This window comes from Lynx rufus, unplaced genomic scaffold (assembly GCF_022079265.1).
Source record: "Lynx rufus isolate CCGP_SWC_20201006 ecotype Redwood Valley unplaced genomic scaffold, mLynRuf1.p SCAF_7, whole genome shotgun sequence".
Lineage (NCBI taxonomy): Eukaryota > Metazoa > Chordata > Mammalia > Carnivora > Felidae > Lynx > Lynx rufus.
Genome location: NW_025814889.1, coordinates 64,898,172 through 64,921,998, shown reverse-complemented (window position 1 = coordinate 64,921,998; position 23,827 = coordinate 64,898,172). Strand labels below are relative to the sequence as shown.

General features: G+C 41.4%; 2 protein-coding genes across 5 annotated transcripts in view; both read right to left on the bottom strand.

Annotated features, from left to right (window-relative positions):
- Positions 1-1,080, bottom strand: part of DNM1L (dynamin 1 like) — a 49,062-nt gene extending 47,982 nt beyond the window's left edge. For 2 of the 4 annotated variants that reach the window (XM_047066937.1, XM_047066938.1), the window contains exon 1: positions 859-1,080. In XM_047066937.1, coding sequence (XP_046922893.1) covers positions 859-960 — 102 coding nt within the window. In that variant the 5' untranslated portion in view covers positions 961-1,080. The remainder of the gene's footprint in view (positions 1-858) is intronic. The other 2 variants (XM_047066939.1, XM_047066940.1) reach the window with 2 other exon arrangements.
- Positions 1,081-10,944: 9,864 nt separating this feature from the next.
- The window catches only part of FGD4 (FYVE, RhoGEF and PH domain containing 4), a 109,427-nt gene continuing 96,544 nt past the window's right edge, over positions 10,945-23,827 (bottom strand). The window contains exon 17 of the mRNA XM_047066935.1: positions 10,945-11,006. Within this exon, the coding sequence (XP_046922891.1) occupies positions 10,960-11,006 (47 nt within the window). The 3' untranslated portion in view covers positions 10,945-10,959. The remainder of the gene's footprint in view (positions 11,007-23,827) is intronic.

Genomic DNA, 23,827 nt, shown 5'->3' with positions numbered 1-23,827 from the left:
GTTTCTCTGAACTCTAATAAAAGTCCTACGATTCTTTTAAAACCAAGAAAATCAGCAGGCAGAGAAAATGAAACTTGTACTTCTCCTGTCACTCTAAAAATAATTTATTTTTTCAACATTTTCTGCATATAAAAAATTATGTTATCTATGACACTCAATATGAAAAGACCAGAGAACCTGATGCTCAATTTGGATGGAAGACAAAAACCACAGCCAACGAAGAAAAACTGGTTATTCCTTCCTAATACCCAGATACAGGTGGTTTGGGGCGGGGGAGAGGGGGGATTGTTTTTTATTAACTGCTTCGGCGTCCTCAAAACATGAAGGGATTGCACTGCAGCAAAACATTCAGGTACCACACAGTAGCGGCCTTCTCAACCCCGACCCCGCGGTTCCAAAACTGACTCCGGAGCCCCTGAGCAAGGCAAGAAGGGGAATAAAAACCCTGCCGCCCTAAAACCAACCGAAGAAGGGCTAGGTGGCCCGCCATGAGCCCAGTGTGGCCCCACGTGCCCAGCGCGTCCCCCAGGTGCCCTTCCAAGCAGCGGCCCGCAGAGCAAGCCGCGCCCGGTCTCCGCGGGCTCCAGTTCCGCTCGCCGGTCCGTCCCCCGACTAGCCCGCCCCCGGGACCCGCCGCGCCGGCTCCGCCCCTCGCCTCCCGACCCGGCCCGGATTCCCAGGCCCGAAGTAACCTGCCCCGGGCGGAAAGGCGCGGCACAGCCCGAAGAGCCCGGGTGCCCCCAGCAGCGCCCTCCTCCCACAGGCCGCAAAGGCCGGCTCGGAGCCGGCGATGCCGCAGCCCCTACCAGGCCCGCGCCCCGGGCTCTGGCCTGGGCGGACGCCGCCCTCGTCTCCTACCTGCGTTCCCACCACGACGATCTGAGGCAACTGGATGATGTCGGCGCCCACCGTGTTGAAGACATCCTGAAGCTTGTTGATAACTGGAATTAGCGCCTCCATGGCTCCGAAAACACAGGACCCCCGCCCGGCCGGCCGCGGCAATGAATGGGGCCGGGGCCCAGAGTCCGCCTCCTTCCTCCTCTCCTCCGCCTTCTCCTCGGGAGCCGGCACCCATTGGACCCCGCCCGCGCTACCTGCCCCCTCCCGGCAGGCCATGCGCTAAGAGGAAGGTGGAGAGAAACAGAGCCTGCCGGGAGTTGTAGTTCTGGGGCAGAGGAAAGAGAGGCCTACGGATTCCAGAAAGCTACGCCGCGCTCGGCGGGTGGAGAGCCGGGGGAGAAGGTGCTTGGGGAGGGCGTGGTTTTCAGGCTCTGGTCAAAAGCCCTCGGAGCGAAGCCCTAAGAGTAGGAGGGAGAATACACTTACGCCTGTATTCAGAGCGTAACGGGTGTGAAGATGCCAGATATGGATGTGATTAGCAGAGTGTAGTATCTTGATTATCCAAGATGTTATTTCCTTATGAAGCTGCCTGCTCAATAAGGACGGGTTGAAGAGACTTAAAGAATAACTCAGAGCCTCAGACACCCCAACCAGGTGCAAAGGGTCTGTAGGCTGATACTAGAAGGCGTGGGGTGCTATTTTGCAAAAATACAACACCCAGCCCCGGTTGGAACATGCGGGTTCTCCCAAGATTTTTGTAAAAACGTGTTGTGGGAGAAGCTTATGTCAAGAGTTTTGGAGGGGAAAGGCTGAGCCCTTGTTCTCTATATTCTGTATAACACTTTATTTGCTGTGTCCTGATTCCTGACAAAGTGGAGATCTGATAACTACCTTACTTGCTTTTTGCTAAGTGTGCCGGTTACATTCCTAAATGTTGTTTTTCTTTTTTAGGCAAGATCATATTTCTCCTCTACTCCAAACCTCCAAATCTTTCCTATCTCAAAGTATAAAAAGGTGACAGTTGAGCAAAAACATAAAGTAGGTGAAAAGAAAGCCCCCTTGCTTTATTTTTCTCCATACTATTAATTTCCATCTTGCATGCTAGATATTGAACTTATTTACTCTCTGCTCTTGCTAGATTATTGGCTTCTAGAAGCCAGGGTTTTTTGACTGTTTACCGATGCATCCCTAGCCCCTAGAAAGTGACAGACAAGATACAGTAAAACCTTGGTTTGTGAGCAAAACCTTGGTTTGCGAGCATAATTCGTTCTGGAAACATACTTGTAATCCAAAGCACTCATATATCAAAGTGAATTTCAAGAACCATTGGCTCAGTTGTGATCATGTGACATTCAGCATCAAGTACAACTCATATTACAAGACACTGCTCATGTACTACTGGTATTTCAAGACATTCCTTGTTTATCAAGTTAACATTTATTAGAAATGTTTACTCGTCTTGAGGAACATTCGCAGAACAAGTTACTTGCAATCCAAGGTTTTTCTGTAGATGCAATCTCAGTCCCATCTGAGTTTACAATCTAACAGGATGACACCATTCATTATAAATGGGTAAAGTGCTATGACTGACTGTATTTTAGAACACATAATAGGAGCACCTTTTCTACTTTGAGGGGGAAGAGTGAAAATTCCAGCAAGACTTTCTAGAAGTCACCAGATTTAGTCTCCAGGAGGGTAAAAACACCTGTAATAGTGGAAGTTGTGCACTACAAAACAGCACTAGGTACTATTCACCTGCACAGCCCTACACAGTAGCCCCGAGGAACATGCTTGATTTGTTCAGTAGGACCCATGGTAAGTATTCAGTAAATATTTGGGGCCAAATGAGTAAAATATCATGTAAGCTAAGACCTGAAGGTCCATGAGTAGTGTTCTAACATCTTACCAAGTTTTATGAACATTGTTTTTTTTTTTCCTAATGTTTATTTTTTAGAGAGGAGGAGAGGAAGAGGATCCAAAGTAGGCTCTCTGCTGTCAGATGCAGGCTCAAACTCATGAACCATGAAATCGTGACCTGAGCCGAAGTCTGACATTTAACCAACTGAGCCACCCAGGCACCCTTATCTTCTCTTTCTTAAACACAAAAATTTCAGAACTGCAAAAAAATGAAGAGCAGACAAGATATTTATTCTAAATCCTCTTATTTTCTACCAAGATGATATAGTAGTCAGAGTTTACCCACTTTGCTTCTCAGCCCTCTACTGATAGAGATTTCCATCTCTTCTTTTTCTGTGAGCAGTCCGTATTCCACCCAAGAAGAAGACAGAGGGGGTAGGCTCATGGTAAAGCTCCATGGGCATAATCAGTAACCGCTTCATAGGGGCAAGGTGCCCTGGGGCCAAAATGATGCAACTACACCTATTGTTCCCTAATTTGTGGCACCAATAGACATAGTCTTTTCCTATCTGCAAAACTAAAATAACAAGCATACGATATTCCAGAAAGACAAATGTCATGAATTTGTGTGGCGTTCTATATTTCCATTTAAATTATAAAATATCTCTTGGGAGGTAACATCCAGATCCTTTTAATGCGCTTCAGGAATAATAGTGTCTGCTTTTTAATTCTATCTTTTTTCTAGGAGAAATAACCACATGGCCAGTGCACAAAAAGTCCTCCTATCACCACCGCCACCAGTTAGGTTTAAGCAGCTTTGTCCAGTACTTCTCTAGACTCTAGAGCATTGAGTTTATCGGATGCAGAGGAAAAGAAAACCGTTTGAGGCTGCAGAAACAGGAAGTGGAGAGGCCTTGAAACAATGTGGCTCTATTTTGATAACTTTAAAAAAAAAAAGAAAAAACATAAGGCAGGATACTCTATGTGCAATGTGTTTCACTGGAGACAAACAAAGCAAACCAATATGGGTTTTCACGTTTTAAATTCAGAATATTCTTGCTTGTGGGAAAGCCACTTAGCTAAGAAGTATGACTTTCCTCATCTAAAGTGGGATAACATGTTTCTCAGTGGGTTGCTATGGAATCGCATTAAGCCATCATCAGGCACTGTCTCCAAAGGCTTTAAAGACCAAACGAAACAAAACAACACTCTTCTCCTTCAGTCATCTCTTCCTTACCATAGATTTATGATTTAGACAGGATCATTTAGTTGCAAGTCACAGACATTTAATTCAAACCAACTAGCTCAAAAAGAGGGATTGATTAGCTTGTATAACCAAAGGGCAAGCATGATGTTGGCCTCAAAATTAACTGGAACTGGCGGCTCAGGTAGCATCAGAATTCTCTCTACCTCTTGTCTCTGCTTCCCTCTACATAATCTACTTTATCCTCTCAAATCAATCTATTCCTATGGATGAGGTGAGCAGGCAGTGGTGGAAGCTACAGGTACCTCATTGAGCAAGCTGCCTCAGAGCCGATGATGTTGAGTGAATATGTGGGACGAAATGAAAGTAGGTTTCCACCCCGTTTCCCTGGTATATGAGTTTCCTATTACTGTCTTAACAAGTCATTTTGTGCTTAAAACAACTAAAAATGTATTATCTTACAGCTCTGTAGGTCAGAGGTCCAATGTGGGTCTCACCTGGTTAAAATCAAGGTATCATCAGGACTGTATTCCTTTCTGGAGCCTCTACAGAAAAGTCCATCTCCTTGCCATTTGCAGATTAGAGAATGCTCACATTCCTAGCTCTTGTTCCCCGTCCAACATCTTCGAGGCTAGCAATGTCCCATCACTTTAACCCTTGTTCTGTCATATCTCTCACTACAGCCAAGAAAGTTTCTCTTTTAAGAACCCTTGATTAAATTGGCCCACCTGGACCACCCAGGACAACCTCCCATCCCAAAGTCTGTACCACATCAGGTTAAGATGAACCTGACCCAAGCAGGGCCATTTAGAAGCCTTCCCTCAGAATTTTTTAACTTGACCTAACCAGAGAATGTTCTCTTTCTGGTTATGGAACTATAAGCATGTGAGTCACTGTCTTGAGGGTTCAAGTTTCCTACCACATGAATAAATTGGTTTTGGAAACCAATCTCTTATTCACCATTAAAAATTTTCCCAAATCCAACATTGTCCTATACTTTTAAATGTACATATATAGACATAATCTAGGAATTCTAATCCCCATATTTAATCACTCCTTTTCCTTCTTGCCCTTTTCACGTTATAACATTAAACATTTATTGCTTTCTGGATGTGAAGCAGTGTGCTAAGCATTTTGCAGTTGCTTTGCAGGATAGGTGTACAGATATGGAAACTGAGGCTCCAGGGATTTAAGTGAAGTGATTTATTTACATAGCTAATACATAGCAGAGCTGTGATCAAAACAGGCTATTTGGCAGACTCCTAACCTTTGCATATGCCGCCGCGTTTCTTCATTCATTCCCTCATTTATTCAACACACATTTATCAAGCACCTATTAGGCATATGGGTGTTAGCCAGGCACTATATTTGCTAAAGGGAGGGGGTACTGCGGACAATAGCATGTCCTTACCCCGTAGTCAACATTGAGTCCACGGAGGGCAGAAGTGGCATCTTATGTAGCTAGTTATCTCCATTACCTAGCATGATGCTTGGTTATATAGTACCACTCTGGTAAACTTCCGTTTTCCTTTTATTGGAGAGTCAGGATTCGAAAGGATTTAAGCAGGTCTAAACTGGTACAACTGTAACTAGGATTTGCAGTTAAACCCAGCCAAAACATATGAGGCTACCCTGACACAGAAGTCTTCATCAGAATAGCTGCCAAGTTATTTCGGTAGGGAGTGAGTTGGCTTTGTTCTAACTTAATATCCCGAAAGAAAGTTTATTTTGAATTAAATTAATAACTAGAAATTATTTTAATAGCTCTCGCAGAAGATCATCCAGACTTTCTTTATAGCATCAGTGTCTGGTATCATTTTCTGCCAGTGTTTTGATCACTAATCATAACGAAGCTGCCACTATCCATGCCTTCAAATCATAGTGGAACGTGCAGATCTAATGTTAACATGAAATACACATTTCTGGGGGCGCCTGGTGGCTCAGTTGGTTCAGCATCCAACTCTTGGTTTCGGCTCAGGTTTCTTGGTTTGGCTCATGGTTGGTGAGTTTGAGCCCCACATAGGTCTCTGTGCTGACAGTGTGGAGCCTACTTGGGATTCTCTCTCTCTCCCTCTCTCTTTGCCCTTCCCCACTCACGCTGTCTCAGTCCCTCTCAAAACAAAACAAAAAACAAAACACACACACACACACACACACACACACACACACACACACACCTCTGATGGGGAAGCCTCTGTTATATTTTGGAAACTGCCTGTATTTTGCAAAGACGGTAAAGTAAACAGCTTTAATCAATTTGCACTACTCCCCAGTCCTCAAGCTTAACACATACTTTGTCAGCAGGTACAGGAAATTGTCTACAGATGATGGGGCCGGTCAGCTGGTTCGACAGCCAGCAATTAAATCTAGGGGGATTCTGACAACCCAGTAGAGGGCAGTGTAACAACACAATTAAGAGTAATAGCATTGACTCTTCTCCCTTGCCAGTTTTCTTTGCTGCATACCGTTCCCCAATGGAACTTGCTTATTTTTTTAATCCTCTCACCCTCAAAACACGTGTATATCACTAACTGTTTGAGATATAGAGTGACTTTCCATCGTGGTAATGCCAACAACTGAAAATTACATATTAGACATCCCTGTTCTTAAACTACTTTTCTTACCTTGTCTCTGGGAAATTTTCATTGGCTTTTTTTTTTTTTTTAACAACTGCGTCACAGGTCCCCAAGATGTTGTTTGCCTTTCTTAGATGCTCTGCAAATCTCCTTTTTCCTCTGTTTCTCAGACTTCCTTTGTGTCTTCCCTATACCAACTCAATTAGTTCACACTTTTTGGTGAAGAGAAATTTAGCTTTTCAGCCCTTGGTTAAGCTACCTTTGCATATCCAAAGACTCACCAGTACACTGTGGTAAACAGGACATCCACTCTGGCTTTCTTCCTTTGGTAGTCAGGCCTAGTATAGACTTTGAACATCTTTCCTTTCTAATTGCCCAAACGGTCCATGGTCCATCTAACCAGCAGTCAGTAGCATGAGTCAGTTTAAGTTATAAGAACCAATTTTCTAAAAACGCCACACAATTGTGATGATAAAACTTATACATTAGTGACACAATTAGTAAAATTAGTGAATAAGACAGTATATCAAAAAGTATTTATAATATATATAAAGGTTTATCCAACAGCTGACTTTCTGTTTCTTTCTGATGGATTTTATTCTGTCTCCTTCAGTTATGGAATTTTGACTAAATAGATCAATAGATAGATGGACAGATGAATGAATGATTGAATAAATGTTTTGCATATTAAATACACTTCATATAGGCTAGTCAGAGACTAACAAGTTACTTTGGAACTAGAAAAGTGTGAGGAAAAATTTCTGAATTAATCAACCTCTTTGAGAAGTCTTACTTACTCCCAACTCCTAATCTATGAAATAGGAATAATAATAGAACTATTAAGGATGTGACCTACTACCCAAACAGAAGTGAATTTTTAAATAGAATGAGCAGTACTAGTAAGTTAATGGGAAGATAGAAGATGGTGTACCCCAGGGCACCTGGGTGGCTCAGTCGGTTAAGCAGCCCACTTCAGCTCAGGTCATGATCTCATAGGCTTTGTGTTCGAGCCCCGAATCAGGCTCTGTGCTGACAGCTCACAGTCTGGAGCCTGTTTTAAATTCCCTGCCTCCCTCTCTCTCTGCTCCTCCCCTGCTCACACTCTGTGTCTCTCAAAAATAAATAAACATTAAAATATTTTTTAAAAAAAGAAAAAGAAAATGGTGTGCCACAAAATCCAGACAGCAGTTTCAAATGTGTGACACTATTCACACCAGTAGCAAATACAAAAGTAAACAAAATAAAAATGAAAACAGAAAAAGAACTATTAAATACTATGTCAGGTACTAAAGGTACAAAAGTGAACAAAACACACCCATTGGCATCCTCAAAATTCCTTTATTCTCTTTCTCTTTTGGCAAGTGGGCAGAATTCATACACATCAGCACATAGGAGAGAGACTTAGCCTGGGCTTCCTGGATTTAAGGATGAATAGGAGTTGACCAAAGAGGAAGAGAAAGGACTTCTAAACCAAGCAGAAAGAGCAGCTTGTGCAAAAGTGAAGAGGAAAGAAAGCACATGATGAATTCTAGGTGCTTTAAAGAGTTCAGTGTGGCTAAACGTAGGCATAAAGGTCTGTGAGGGAGTGGTGAATGGCCGGGCTAATAGCTGGTCAGTCAGAGGTGAACTCATGAGAGTGAGAAGCTAGAGATGAATCTTAGAGGCAAGGGAGAAGATCAGAAGAGTAGGCAAAGAGACGTATGATCTCACGAGTTGTATAAACATGAGCAACATCCCCCTGGATTGAGACAAGGTAACAGAAAAAGTGAAATCAGACAAGGAGTGCTATAGTAATCCAAGTCAGAGATGATGGTAATGTATACAAGGGTGGTAATAATGAAGGTGGAGACATCTGGACAAATTTGGAATAGATGAACTTGTGCAGGTAATATAAAGAAAAAAAAATGGCCAAGGGCAGAATGGGCAATTAGAACATCTAAAAGGAGACAGGAGAAGGATATTAGAACAAGGAACCATAAAATAGTAACCAAAAAACATAAAAGGAAAAATAAAAAAGAATGGCTTGTTCAAAGTGTATTTTAGATTTTTTTTAAATTTATTTTTGAGAGAGAGTGCACACACAAGTGGGGGAGGGGCAAAGAGAGTTGGGGACAGAGCACCTGAAGCAGGCTCTGCACCTACAGCAGTAAGCCTGATGTGGAGCTTGAACTCATGAACCCTGAGATCATGACCTGAACTAAGTTGGGCACTCAACCGACTGAGCCACCTAGGCACCCCCAAAATGTATTTTAACCTCCTTCTTGTGGGCTTCTCTTGCTTCAGAAGCTAAAAACTATATGTCTCAGGGGCGCCTGGGTGGCTCAGTTGGTTAAGTGTCCGACCTCAGCTCAGGTCACGATCTCACAGTTCATGGGTTCGAGCCCTGTGTTGGGCTCTGTGCTGACAGCTCAGAGCCTGGAGCCTGTGTCGGATTCTGTGTCTCCCCCCCTCTTCTCTCGCCCTCCCCCATTCATGTTCTGTCTCTCTCTTTCAAAAATAAATAAACATTAAAAATTTTTTAAAAACTAAAAAAAACTATATTTCTCAATATCTTTTCAACTAAGTGTTCCATATATAATTTTATTTCCATAAAACAGGTACATTCACTCAAGGCTTAAATTCTGTTCTAAATTATGAAAAGATGTAAGTGTTACACAAGGCATCCATTTTGCTTGTGCAGATATAGGAGGCATGACATGGTTCAGGAGTTAATGGTTTTGGTAATACTTCCTGATTTTCAGATAGTGGCTGAGGTAAGCAGACCCTGAGAGCCAGCTCCTGCTTGTGATAAATGTGTTAGTAACTCTTGGTTCCCCAATTTTTCTGGGAGTAATTCCTGGATGTCTAGCCTAGAGCCCATTTCCCAGTCATTCTAACAGATTTATAAGCATCTAATTCCATGTATCAAATCTCTTTCTGCATAAACTTGTTAGAGGAGTGTATTCATTTTCTAGGGATGCTATAGCAAAGTACCACCAACTCATTGGTTTAGAAAAATAGAAATTTGGGGCGCCTGGCTAGCTCAGAATCATGAGTTTGAGGCCCATGTTAGGTGTAGAGATGACTTAGAAAAATCGTTTCAAAAAAAAAAAAAAGAAAAATAGAAATTTGTTGTCTCACAATTCTAGAAGCTAGAAATCCAAAATCTAGTTGTCAGCAGGATGGGTTCCCTTTGAGGGCTGTGAGGGAGAATCTGCTCCATGCGTCTTTTCTAGGTTTTGGTGACCCCAAGTGTTTCTTGCTTGTGGCAACATTACTCTGACCTCTGCCTCAACCTTCACATAGCAATCTGCTCCCTGCATATGTTCACAACATCCTCCTTCTGTGCATGTCTGTCTCTGTGTCCAACTGTCCTCCTATTTTAAAAACACCAGTCATGCTGGATTAGGGTTCACTCTAATGACCTCATATTAAGAGAAGACAGAGTAAGGATTTTAACTCAAAGGAATTTTAATTTGATTACCTCTAAAAAGACCCTATTTCCAAATAAGATCAGATTCTGAGGTACTGGGGGTTAAGACTTGAACTTATTTTTTGGGGGGAATATAATTCAATCCATAACAAGGAATATGACAGGAACATTTAGTATTCCTTAAATATTCACATGGTTCTGATTTCCCAGCCTCCTTTGCGGTATGGTTGAGGTCATGTGACTACTTCTCTAAATAGCTGTGAGCAGAGATGGTGTGGATTTCTTCTTAGCTGAGTCAGTGAGAAGCCTTGCTCAACCTTCTAGCTCTGTTTTCCTAATTTGACAAACTTTGAAGACACATGTTGAAAGAATGATGAACCAAAAAGGTCAACCCTTGGTCAGCCTGTCAGCCTAGGTCCCTGAGTGTCTACATAGAATAGCGTCCCCTGCCAAAACATATTAGACATGTAACATAAGCAAGAAATAAATCTTTGTGGTTTAGAGACACTAAGATTTAGAGGTCTGTTTGCAGCAGTTGGTGTTAGTTATCTTCATTAATACAGCAGCCTAACCTTACCATCCTGGAGTTCAGTTTATGTCCTGAAATGGACTTTTTAAAACATCTGCCAGGGTGCCTGGGTGGCTCAGTACATTAAGCATCTGACTTCGGCTCAGGTCATATCTCACAGGTCATGAGTTCGAGCACCACATCAGGCTCTATGCAGACAGCTCAGAGCCTGGAGCCTGCTTCAGTTCTGTGTCTCTCTCTCTGCTCCTCCCCTGCTCATACTCTGTCTGTCTCTCTCTCAAAAATAAATAAACATTAAAAAAAATTTAAAGCATCTGCAAAAAAGCGGGGGGGAGGGATGGTGGTGCACCTCTCCCAACAAAGAATATTCAAGGAGAAGAATACAAAAATCCCTACATATCTGTATTAGTCTGCTCAAGCTGATAAAACAAGTTACTACAGATTGGGTGGCTTAAGCAACATTTATTTTCTCACACTTTTGGAGGTTAGAAGTCCAAGATCAAGGTGCCAGCAAGATTGGTTTCTGGTGAGACCTCTGTTCCTAGCTTAGAGATGGCTGCCTTCTTGTGTTCATGCATAGCTTTTCCTCTAGGCACAAGCAGAAAGAGAAAGTCATCTGGTTTCCCTTCCCTTTCTTATAAGGGTACCAATCCTATAGGATTAGGGCCCCACCCTTACGACCATTTAACTGTGCTATTTCTTTTACAGGCCCTATCTCCAAACATAGTTACATTGGGGGTTAGGGCTGTAACATATGACTTTGGGGCAGGAGGGGACACAATTCAGTCCATGACAGTATCATTGAATGAATAATATAAAATATGGAGAGCTCTTCTGATCATACTCTCTGGATGGGAGAGTTAGTAGCTTCTTTCTGTTCTTCATATTTTTTACTGTTTATGTTTTTACTGTTCATAATATAAATTAGATCACACTATACCTATAGCTATTTTTTCACTTATAGTGAAAAAACTATCACTTATTGCTATATTATAGACATCATCCATATCAGCACATACAAATCCCAACATATTTTTTCTTTTTTTTTTAATGTTTATTTATTTGTTTTGGAGACAGAGAGAGAGAGACTGAGCAGGGGAAGGGCAAAGAGAGAGGGAGACAGAGAATCCCAAGCAGGCTCCGTGCTGTTGGCATACAGCCCGATGCAGGGCTCGAACTCACAAGACATGAGATCATGACTTGAGCCAAAATCAAGCTGGACGCTTAACCCAAGAGTCAGACACTTAATCAACTGAACACCCAGGTGCCCCTTAAAATATTCTTTCAAATAGCTGCATAATCTGTTGTAAAGAGTGTGACAATTTACTTAAGTTTACTTAAGTTTTTCTCTTGACAGATGATAGATCAGTTCAAATTTCTTATTCTGGACAATGTTGCAGAAAATTTGTGACAATTTGAAAAAACTCACAGATAAACCATGTGGCCTAAAAATACTGAAAAAATTAAGAAAGATTTAGGTATTATTGTAAGAATACATTATGTAATACATATAACAATAAAATATGTGTTAATTATTTATTTATTGGTAAGGCTTCTGGTCAACAGTGGCTATTAGTAGTTAAGTTTTGGGGGAGTCAAAAATTATATGTGGAATTTTCAGCTGTAAAGGGGTTGGTGCTCCAAACCCTGCATTATTCAAGAGTCAATTATATTCATATTTATATTATTATTTCAGTAGGGTAGATTCCTAGACATGCAATTGCTAAGTCAAAGGGTATGCATCATTAAAATTTAAATAGTTACTGTATGCCAGTTTATAATTGTAGTAAGAGTATATGGGAGTATCCACTTCCTCATACCCACCCTAGGGTAGTGTCCATATTTTTAGTTTTGCCAATTTAATAGGTAAAAAAGCAATCATTTTGTTTGCATTTAATTATTAGTGAAATTTTGCATATATTGGCCCTTTATTTCTTTTTCTAAATATTTAAAATAAAACAAAATAAGCACACTTAAAAAAAATGGTCCTTACAGTCCTTACAAATGCCTTCTTGGTGCCCAAGTGCAGCACTTACAGTGTCTTATTTGACAAGCAGCCCAGCCTATCTGCCTGCATAAAACTTGGAATCTTGAAGTGGAGATTTCTATGTGCTTATCAACACTAATGCTGAGCCCACCAGCTACCTTATTTGTGCTCACAGGATTCACTATGCCCAGGGGCTTTGGCTGAGAAATTAGACTTCTAGATGAACAGGAATAGAGAGAAGCCAAGAATGGAGAGAAGCACTATAGAACATTTAAAAAATTGAAGTGACTATGCATAGTTATACATACAATAAATTATACTTGTATATGATACCAAATACAGGCTTTCAAAAAAGCAAGGAGAATCAGGGGGACAACGAATAACAAAAAACATAAGAATCTTACAAAGAATGAAATCTTGTCATTTGCAACAACATGGATGGATCCAGAGGGCATAATGTTAAGTGAAGTCAGTCAGAGAAAGACAAATACCATATGATTTCACTCATATGTTGAATTTAAGAAACAAAACAAATGAACAAATTAAAAAAGAGACAAACCAGAAAACAGACTTCTAACTACAGAGAACAAACTGATGGTTACCAGAGGGGAGATGGGAGAGGTGGGGGATGGGTGAAACAGGTGACGGGGATTAAGAGTACACTTATGATGAGCATTGAGTACTGTATAGAATTGTTGAATCACTATATTGTACACCGGAAGCTAACATAACACTGTACATTAATTATACTGGAATTTCATTAATTAATAACCGTACAAAAATTAAAAACTGACTTTGGAAAAAAAACTTACAGTACTAGAATCTAAAGAAACATTAACAATTTCATCATTTTAAATTTTAGTCCAACTTTAGTGATTTACAAATAAGAAAACAAAGGCTTAAAGCGGTAAAATGATCTGCTCAGGTTCATAGCTCCAGTTACTAGCAGAGACGGGATTCGAACTCCACTCTCTTGACCTTCAATTTGACAAAACCTCCTTGATCTAGGAGTCCTGTATCTCCAGATTTAAAAAACAAAAAAACAACCAAACAAAAAATAAAAACCCTCATACATTTTAAAATGTGACTTTTGGGGGCGCCTGGATGGCTCACTGGGTTAAGCGTCCAACTCTTGATTTCAGTATAGGTCATGATCTCACGTTTGGTGAATTTGAGTTCCCTGTTGGGCTCCACACCAGCGGTGTGAATCCTGCTTGGGATTCTTTCTCTATTCCTTTTTCTCTGCCTCTCCCCAGCTTCTGATCTCTCTCTTCCTCTCAAAAAAAATTTTTTTTAATTTTTTAATTTATTATTATTTTTAATGTGTATTTATTATTTAGAGAGAGAGAGAGACAGAGACAGAGGGACAGAGTGCAAGCAGGGGAGGGGCAGAGAGAGACACACACACACACACACACACACACAGAATCTGAAGCAGGCTCCAGGCTCTGAGCTGTCAGAGTCTTTTTTAAAAAATGAGACTTTTTGCAGAATTAAAATTTGACAGTTACTTATCTGGCTTTCACAATTATTTTATGTCCCTGCCTAAGACCCAGCTGCACTGTCTGGTAGAAGGTGAACCTAAACCCTGAAGCCAACTGAAAGCCCCAAGAAGTAGCATCCCTGAGTTTTGCCCACAGACATTAAATTCACAAAGATGACCAACTCCCAGGATCAGTCACCCAGAAGCAACTGTGGCCTGGAGCCTAATCTATAACTTCTCTAAAAGCCACTTTCCTACCCTCCCTCCACCCACTTTGCCAACTGTGTGTCAGAGATTGTACATCTCATTCTCCAGATCCCGTTATAAAACACTAGCATGTTAGCAAACCTTAGATTAATTTTATCACACCCAGACTGGGGTATGTTCTCAAGCTAGGAGATTCTCTAAAGGTTGTTTTAGATTTTTTTTTTCACTTCAAAGAAAGGGTGGAAATAATTTTAACAATAATAATGAAGGTTATAAAAGGGAAGATAAAAGTCACCTGAACTCTGTTGGCACCTCATCAAATCCCTCACCCTAGAGGTAACTATTATCAAAGTTTTCTGGTGTGTGCTTTCAGAAATTTTCCACACATGGGTTGGTTAAGCATCTGACTCTCAATTTCGGCTCAGGTCATGATCTCACAGTTTGTGAGTTCAAGCCCCACGTTGGGCTCCATACTTCAGCACATAGTCTGCTTGGGATTCTCTCTTGCCCTTTCTCTCTGCCACTCTCCCACTCCTGTGTGCGTTTTCTCTCTCTCTAAATAAAACACTTAAAAAATTTAAAAAAAAATTTCCCACACATGTCTAAGTTGGAGTAGAGTCATGTTGTTTTATAATTTAAGTTTTCACTATCTTGTAGGCATCTTTCCAAATCAATGTATGTAGCGTCACCTCAATTTTTTTATGATTTGATTTTTTATTTTTATTATTATTTTTTTAAGTTTTTTTTAAAGTTTATTTTTGAGAGAGAGAGACAGAGCATGAGTTGGGGAGAGGCAGAGAGAGGGGTACACAGAATCTGAAACAGGCTCCAGGCTCTGAGCTGTCAGCACAGAGCCTGACATGGGGCTCGAACTCACGAACTGCTAGATCATGACCTGAGCCGAAGTCGGACGCTCAACCAACTGAGCCACCCAGGCGCCCCCTTGATTTTTTTTTTTTATTAAAAAAATTTTCTTTTTTTAACATTTATTTGTTTTTGAGACAGAGAGAGAGCATGAACAGGGGAGGGTCAGAGAGAGAGGGAGACACAGAATCTGAAGCAGGCTCCAGGCTCTGAGCTGTCAGCCCAGAGCCCGATGTGGGGCTTGAACCCACGGACCGCGAGATCATGACCTGAGCCGAAGTCGGACACTTAACCGACTGAGCCACCCACGTGCCCCTGAATTGTTTTTTTTTAATTGCACTGGTCTTTAAAGGCACCCACACTGAGAGAACTTGAAAATTATTGGTGGAATGAGTACTAATGAATGTTCCTTGCCTAATATAATCCATGTACAGGGAAAGATGTGTGGCCTTAGATAGGTTACCTATGCTTCTGAGCTTCATTGTTCCCATTCTGCAAAAAGGGACCAAGATTTCTTGCCCAGAGGGTGATGGTGGCATTTGATGAGACAATGCGTAAGGGACTACCTGGTGAGGTGGAAATGATGTTTTGGAGAGGCAATATACTGTACTCTTTAAAGCATGGGTTTTATAGGCAGACACAGCACGCTTGAATTCAAGTTCTGTTTATGGGTTCTAACCTGGAACGAGTGATGCACACTCTCTGAGTCCATTTGCTCCGCTACAAAATACATTAAAAAATAGCTGTGTGATTCAAGACAAAATAAGGCATATAAAGGGCTTACTTAACAGAGTGTCTTTTTCATGAAAGGTGCTCAATAATAGTAGCCATTGTTGTCAAGTGTGACCACTGAAGCTAGATAAATCTGGGTTTATAATCTGCCTCTGACACTCCTTAGATACATGTCCTGAGGGGTTCTCTTAAAGTTTCTGAGCCTTAGTTTTCTCATCCTACCTTATGGGGTTGTGAGGATGAAGTAAGATGCTTAGATCATTCCCAAAACGTGGTACATATAAGCACTCAGCACTGCATTCAGGTCTTTGAATGGGAATACACATCAACTCCTTCCCTTTTTCCTTCCCAGTTCTTCATGCCCAGATGAAGGGTATTTTATTTATTTATGTATGTGTGTATGTATGTATGTTAGTAATGTTTTTATTTTTTAAAGCACATTTTACTTATTTATTTATTTTAACATAATTTACGGTCAGGTTCGCCTACATACAGTGTATACAGTGTGCTCTTGGCTTCAGGAGTAGATTTCCACGATTCATGGCTTCCATACAGTACCCAGTGCTCACCCCGACAAGTGCCCCCCTCAATGCCCATCACCCATTTTCCCCTCCCCGCTCCCCCCCATCTACCCTCAGTTTGTTCTCTGTATTTAAGAGTCTCTTATGGTTTGCCTCCCTCTCTGTTTGAAACTATTTTTCCCCCTTCCCTTCTCCCATGGTCTTCTGTTAAGTTTCTCAAATTCCACATGAGTGAAAACATATGATATCTGTCTTTCTCTGACTGACTTATTTCAATTAGTATAATACCCTCCAGTTCCATCCACGTTGTTGCAAATGGCAGGATTTCATTCTTTCTGACTGCCAAGTAGGCTCCACGCCCAACATGGGGCTCTGACTCACGACCCTGAGATCAAGGGTTGTGTGCTCTATTGACTGAGCAAGCCAGGTGCCCCCAAATAAAGTGTATTTGACTCTAAGGTAGCCGTGTTGAAGATGAGTTTTAAAGTCAGAACCTCTGTGCGCTCTTGTCATTGTTCCATCATCTAAAATCCTTTCTATAGGCTCAGTCTACCCAGCAGTTCACAAGAAGTGTAATGAGATATAATGAATAGCATTAAAATGTATTCAGATCAGAATGTTAATCGTAAGCAAAAAAATCCTCAGAGGACTTCTTCCTTCAAGGCATACGTTTTCTCAGCAAATTAATTTCTTAAGTTATCAAATAACAACTAACACCAATTCTATTTCTCTGTTGAATTTACAAGTTCAATAGGAACACAAATTGTAATGACACGTTGCGGGCGTGGGGAGTGGTTACGGGAGAATGAATCATAGCCCAAAGGAATGCAAAGCTGAGAAACATCCTAAAAAAATGTTAAGCTAGAGAACTAGAGATGGCTCTGAAAGACAAGTGTTTAGCAATCATGGCTCAAGTCCATTTAGGACAGTAATTTTCAAACTCTGCAGGTCACAGATCATGTTCCCAGCCCACTAGGGTTTAGGCTATTCATGGGTCTCCATGAGTTCCCAGTTTCATGGATGAAATAAGGAATTTTGCTCCAGGAACCTTATTGCTAAATACCACCTACAGACTGAGAACATAAGGAAAATACTTGAGGTCCCTAAAGCATTCTGGTTAGATCCTATCTTTCCATTTGGACCCAAAGGGAGTAGAGGCGAGAACATTTGGACAGGGGGACAGAAGAAAGGAGGAGAGGGTTTTAGGGAAGTACAGGGTCTGGAGCAGAGCTTCTCAGCTTCGGCACTACTGAAGTTTTGGATGGGAGAATTCCTTGCTGCGGGGTGCTGTCCTGTGCACTGTAGGATGTCTGTATAGCAGCATCCCTGGTCTCTATGCACTAGATGCCAATAGCACCACCTCCCTCCCGATTGTGACAAACCAAAAACGTCTCCAGACTCTGCCAAATGTCCCCGTGGAGGGAGGAGACATGGAGATGGAGAAGCAGACTGAGAGCCGTCATTCTTGGTCTGAGGAAGCAAAGGATGGGAATATACCCTTGCCATCTGCCTCCCCACCTTTCTCCTTTTATAAACATTTCCTTTCTCCTTTATAAACATTTTCGGGCTTTAAAAGGCTTTTTTTTTTGGATCCCTTAATTCCCTTCTCTTTTTTTGGCTAGAAAGTTATATCTTTTTCATTCTAGTTACCCATGACAGGCTGAGACTTACCCAAGAGACCATTGGTGAAGCCCTCAGGCATCTGGGAGAAGAGAAGGAAGACAGGAGGGCACAGGGCGCAGGCCGGAGCTCATCGGGACAGGTCTTGTATTCGGCCCGTTCTTACCACAGTTTTGACTATCACTGTGCTTCATAAAAATGGAGGAGAGCAGGTAAAGAAAGAAGGGGGTAAATCAGAATCATCTGGAAGAAGGGGCGCCTGGGTGCCTCAGTCAGGGGAGCAATGGATTTCGGCTCAGGTCATGATCTCACGGTTCACGAGTTTGAGTCCCTCGTTGGGTTCCGTGCTGACAGCTCAGAGCCTAGACGCTGCTTCAGATTCTGGGTGTCCCTCTCTCTCTGCTCCTCCCTCACTAGTGCTCTGTCTCTGTCTCAAAAATAAATAAACATTAAAAAAATTTTTTTAATAAAAAAAATCATCTGGGAGAAAATGATCCTTGTCCACCTGCAGGCACGTAGCCCCAGGCACATCAAAATCACAGCAGCCGCGAGCGCCGATGGGTATCCGTGGGATGGTTTCCAATAAGCATCCCGTGCGGTTCTCAGGTGTTACTTCTTCCCACTCTCTCCTCCCAGAACAACCACCTGCCTAAGAAGTTTTCTAGGACATCTAATCTCAGTCACAAGTGGGCTCTCAGTAACAAGTTAAAGATGTTCCTTGGGGTGCCCGGCTGCCTTAGTTGTACGAGAATGCAATGCTTCATCTCAGGGTTGTGAGTTCGAGCGCCATGTTGAATGTAGAGATTACTGACATAAATAAATAAATAAACTTAAAAAAAAAAAAAAAGATGTTCCTTGAAGCATTATCTAAACTAATGAAGGGGTGCCTGGGTGGCTCAGTTGGTTAAGCATCTGAATCTCTGTTTCGGCTCAGGTCATGATCTTGCAGTTTCGTGAGTTCCAGCCCCACGTTGGGCTTTGCGCTGACAGTGTGGAGCCTGCTTGGGATTCTCTCTCTCTCTCTCTCTCTCTCTCTCTCTCTCTCCACTCCCTTACTCACACTGTCTTTGTCTTTCTCAAAATAAGTAAATAAACAAAAAAATATAAAGTAGTGAAAATTAGGAAGTAGGACATTTGCTTAAAAAGTGTGGAGTATGGGGCGCCTGGGTGGCGCAGTCGGTTAAGCGTCCGACTTCAGCCAGGTCACGATCTCGCGGTCCGTGGGTTCGAGCCCCGCGTCGGGCTCTGGGCTGATGGCTCAGAGCCTGGAGCCTGTTTCCGATTCTGTGTCTCCCTCTCTCTCTGCCCCTCCCCCGTTCATGCTCTGTCTCTCTCTGTCCCAAAAATAAATAAACGTTGAAAAAAAAATTTTTTTTAAAAAGTGTGGAGTATAAATGAAATAATTTATATAAAAAATATGAATTTTTATAGTGCTAGTGCCTAGCACATAGTGAGCCCTCAAATGTTAACTGTTGCTATGAAAAACTGGGGGCGCCTGGGTGGCTCAGTCAGTTGAGTCTCTGACTCTTGATTTCGGCTCAGGTTGTGATCCCAGGGTCATTGTATCGAGCCCTGCCTTGGGTTCTGTGCTGAGCATTAAGCCTGCTTAAGATTTTCTCTCTCTCTTTCTCTCTCTCCCTCTGCCCCTCTCCCCCACTCATTCTTGCTGTCTCTCTCTCTCTAAAAGAAATAAAATGAAAAAAAAAAATTAAATCTGAAAAACTGCTTTTGGAGGTAGAGAAGTGCTTAGGGTAGATGATATTGAATGAAACTAGTAAGACCCCAGGCTACAAATAGTGGATCCCTATTTTACAAAAATATATCTATAACTTGGGAATTACAGGGGCACCTGCATAGTGTGTTAAGCGTCCAGCTTCAGCTCAGGTCATGATGTCGCGGTTCGTGGGTTGGAGCCCCATGTTGGGCTCTGTGTTACCAGCTCGGAGCCTGGAGCCTGCTTCGGATTCTGTGTCTCCCTCTCTCTCTGCCCCTCCCCTGGCTCACACTCTGTTTCTGTCTCTCTCTTTCAAAAATAAACATTACAAAAACGTTTTTAATGTTTATAATTTGGGGATTCCAGCTCAATCTGAGCTGTGACAGGCTATCCCTTGGGTGTGGTTATGACTGGTGGGGAAACACGCTCGAGGAATTTGCTCTGGTATCAAGTAGAATAAGAGGGCACCTGGGTGGCTCAATCGGTCGAGCGTCCTACTTGGGCTCAGGTCAAGATCTCAAGGTTCATGTGTTCAAGCCCCACATTGGGCTCACTGTTGTCAGTGCAGAGCCCACTTCAGATCCTCTGTCCCCCTCTCTGCCCCTGCCCCAACTTGTGCTCTCTCAAAAATAAAGAAAACATTACAACAGTAAGTAGAATAAGAGAGCAGAGTGGAGGGGGAAAAGACAACTACCTGGAGGGTCATAGCACAGCTGTGTTTTGGGCTGTCCTTCCCGGCAGAGCTGGATTAAGGGGTGGGCGAGCAGGGGAGCCTCCCGTGTTGCCATTGTACAAGGGATGCTAAAGTGTCGGTGAGCGCTAGTCATGGTGGAAAACAGTGCTTTGGGGAAAATCGTATTTACCAGAACTCTCAGAGTACAGAATGTGATTAAAGTCACTTGTCACAGTTTGAGACCCCCCCAGGTGGTGCTCGTGAGTAAGTGGCCCCTACACCACTTTCTAGTGAAATTGGGTCCAGCTGATTGCTGTCTTTTCGTGTTGTGAATAGTAAGCATATGCAACTCTCTTGCCAAAACTGGAGAGCCCAGAACACAATAGCTGGGTTGCCAGCTGCCCCCAGAAGTCTTACTTCTCTGCCCTTCCTTCTTTTCTCCAAATAAATGTTAAACAAGTATTTAAATAGTATTAGTTTTAAAAGGCGCCAAATTATTACTTTTCCCTGGGGCCCTGTATGTCCTATCTGACCCTGATCCTAGGCCGGCCCCCCTGGCCTTCTTCGGAGCTCATAAAGAACAGGATTATTGGCAGAAGCTGAAGAATTTTTATTTGTTGCATTTCGGTTGTCATGCTGGCCAAGGAATCTGTTGCATACTAAGATCTGAGCGACTTGTGTCCTATAACTGGGGCTTAGGTGACAAATACTAATGCAAAGTGTGGGAGCTGGGGACTCTCTCCTCTGTTCGGGGCCCAAGTCACTGTCAGATAATACCCCGAGGTGAGAGGAAGCTTGGATCTGCCAGGCTGCCACCACTGTTGGCAAACTGACGGGTGACTGCCACTAGGGGTGGCATATTCTTAGGTGATGTCAGCAGGTCCTTAATGATGGTGTGTTTCTTCTTAATTTCTGGATTTGAGAGAATTCAATTTAATGTTTAGATTTGAGAGAAAATGGAAGATACAGAGAAGAAAAGTCAAGGTGAAATCACCCAGGATCCCATGGTTTTATTTTTAAACCTTACATTGATCTTTACTTAGGCTGCTTGAAGCCTGGGCTTTGTAGTCTCATCTCATACTGGTTTCATGGTTTTCTTTGCTTTGGTTTCTGAATGCTGAAATGTACAACTTGTTCTACTGCACTTTTTCTAATGTCACTTGAAAACAATAGAAACGCAGATCCTCTGGAATTTGGTATTTTAAGAGTAAACGAATACATAAATGTCCCTTATGCAGAGCTTTGGTCTCACCAAATGCATGCGGGAAGTTAATCACAGATTTACTCAGCTTGTTGTCTCTTTTACTCTCACACAATTTTTCCTCCCAAAAACCTATTACTGTTTCTTGGATCCCTTAAATAAACCAATCATTAATATATAATCAAAGCAATGCTTTTAGTAACCAATCCCAGTTCCTTTTATTTGAAATAATGTGTAATTTTATAACATTCCAGATATTGGTTGGTACATATCTCTACTCTAGTTAAAATAGGATGTTTCTCTTGTTTTTGTTTCGTTTTAAAAATACAACAGTAGGGGTGCCAGGGTGGCTCCGTCGGTTAAGTGACCAGCTCTTGATTTTGGCTCAGGTCAGTTGGTGCGAGCCATGTGTCGAGCTCCATGCTGACCATGTGAAGTCTGCTTGGGATTCACTCTCTCTTTCTCTCTCTCAAAAATAAATAAATAAACGTTTAAAAAAAGGAAATATTACCTTAGGTTGAATGACAGCTGACATCTGTGAGGTCAAAACTGTTCCTTGTGAATGTTGACATATAACATTTTGTGAAAGTATGGCTTGCTTATATATTTTCAAAAATCATTTTGTTTACAAAGAACATATCCTCTGATTAGAGGAATGACAAAATATGGGGATAGTTAGCTGTATGCTCAGAGAAATTTAAAAAGAAACCTACTGTCAATATATTCAGAGTAATCCTAGATCTTAAAATTTTTTTTTAAGTTTATTTCGAGAGAAAGAGAGACAGCAAGAGAGCACAAGTGCACATGCACAAGCTGGGGAGGGCCAGAGAGAGAGAGTGTGAGAGAGAGAATTCTAAGCAGGCTCTGCACTGTCAGTGTGGAGCATGACACAGGGCTCGAACCCACAGAATCGTGAGATCATGCTGGATGCTTAACCGATTGAGCCACCCAGGAGCCTGCCCTTAGACTTAAATATTGATACAATAAGCAACTAGCATATAGAAAGCACTCAATTAAGATTTGAATGTTGAATGAATGAACGACTCAAGATAAACTATTTTCTGAGACTATTATTTTTCCTAGGACAATTTGAAGTTGCTTTTCTTTATATATCTTTATGAAAAATTTTAATTTGTATGAAGAGAGATAAAAGGAAGTTTGCAATTATAGGATCACAACGCAGGAAAATAAAGAACTAGGTTAAACTCCATAAAAACATTAAAAATTTTTGTTGGAAAAATTTTTTTGAAATACATGTAGATTTACAGAAAAGTTAGAAGCAAATTACAAGAATTCTAGCTTATCCTTAATCCTGATTCTCTAGTAACATTTTTATTTCATTGGCTTAATCTCTCACTCTTTCATTGCTGAATCATTTGTTGGTATGTTGCAGACATGTTGCTTCTTTACTCTCCAATACTTGAGTGTGTATTTTCTAGAACAAGGATATTCTCTTATGTAATCACATTGCAATTACTGAAACAGAAAAATTAACACATGCAATATTGTTATCGAATCTGGAAATGTTAATTTCTCACCAATTGTCTCAATAATGTCCTTTATAGCAGGAAAAAATATTCTGGCTTGGGTCCAATCAAGGATTACATACACATTGCATTTAGTTGTCTTCTGTAGTCTTCTATTCTGGAAAAGTTCCTCAGTCTGTCATTGTATTTTATGACCTTAACATTTTTGAAGAATATAGGCCAAGCATTTTGTAGACTATTCTTCAATTTGTGTTTGTCTGATATTTCCTTGTGATTAGATTAGGTTCTGCCCTTTTGGTAGGAATACCACAGAAATGACATTATGCGTTTCTGAGTGCTTCGGATCAATAGGCCCATGACACTAATTTGTCTCTACTGGTGATATTCACTTGGTTAGGGTGCTGTCCCCATGTTTTTCCATTGTAAGGTTATTTTTTTCTTTTTGTAATTAATAAGAATTATGTAGGTACAACTTCAAGACTGTATAGATATACTTGTCCTCAAGAATTTTTTATCCATTAGTTACAGTGCCCATTTATTGCTATGCTTTGTGAAATGCTATTTTTTTTAACTTCATCATTACTTCTACATTTGTTTGCATTCTATTATAGGAAGAAATTTTCCTTTTTCTTCATTCATTCATTCATTCATTCATTTGTACCAGTTTGAATTCGTGTGTTCCTATTTTATTTAATGGATTTTAATCCATTACCATCATTCTCCCTGACCCCCAGGCTTAATGAGATATAATTGACATAAAACAACCACCATTTGTATTTTCATGTTCAACTGTCCCAGATTTGCCAGTGGGAGCTTCTTCAAGCTGACTCCTGGTTCTTCGGACATGTCGTTATCATTCTTTGGGCACTTTCCCATTTTCTAGCATAATATGATATTCTAAACTTACTTTGAATGTTTTC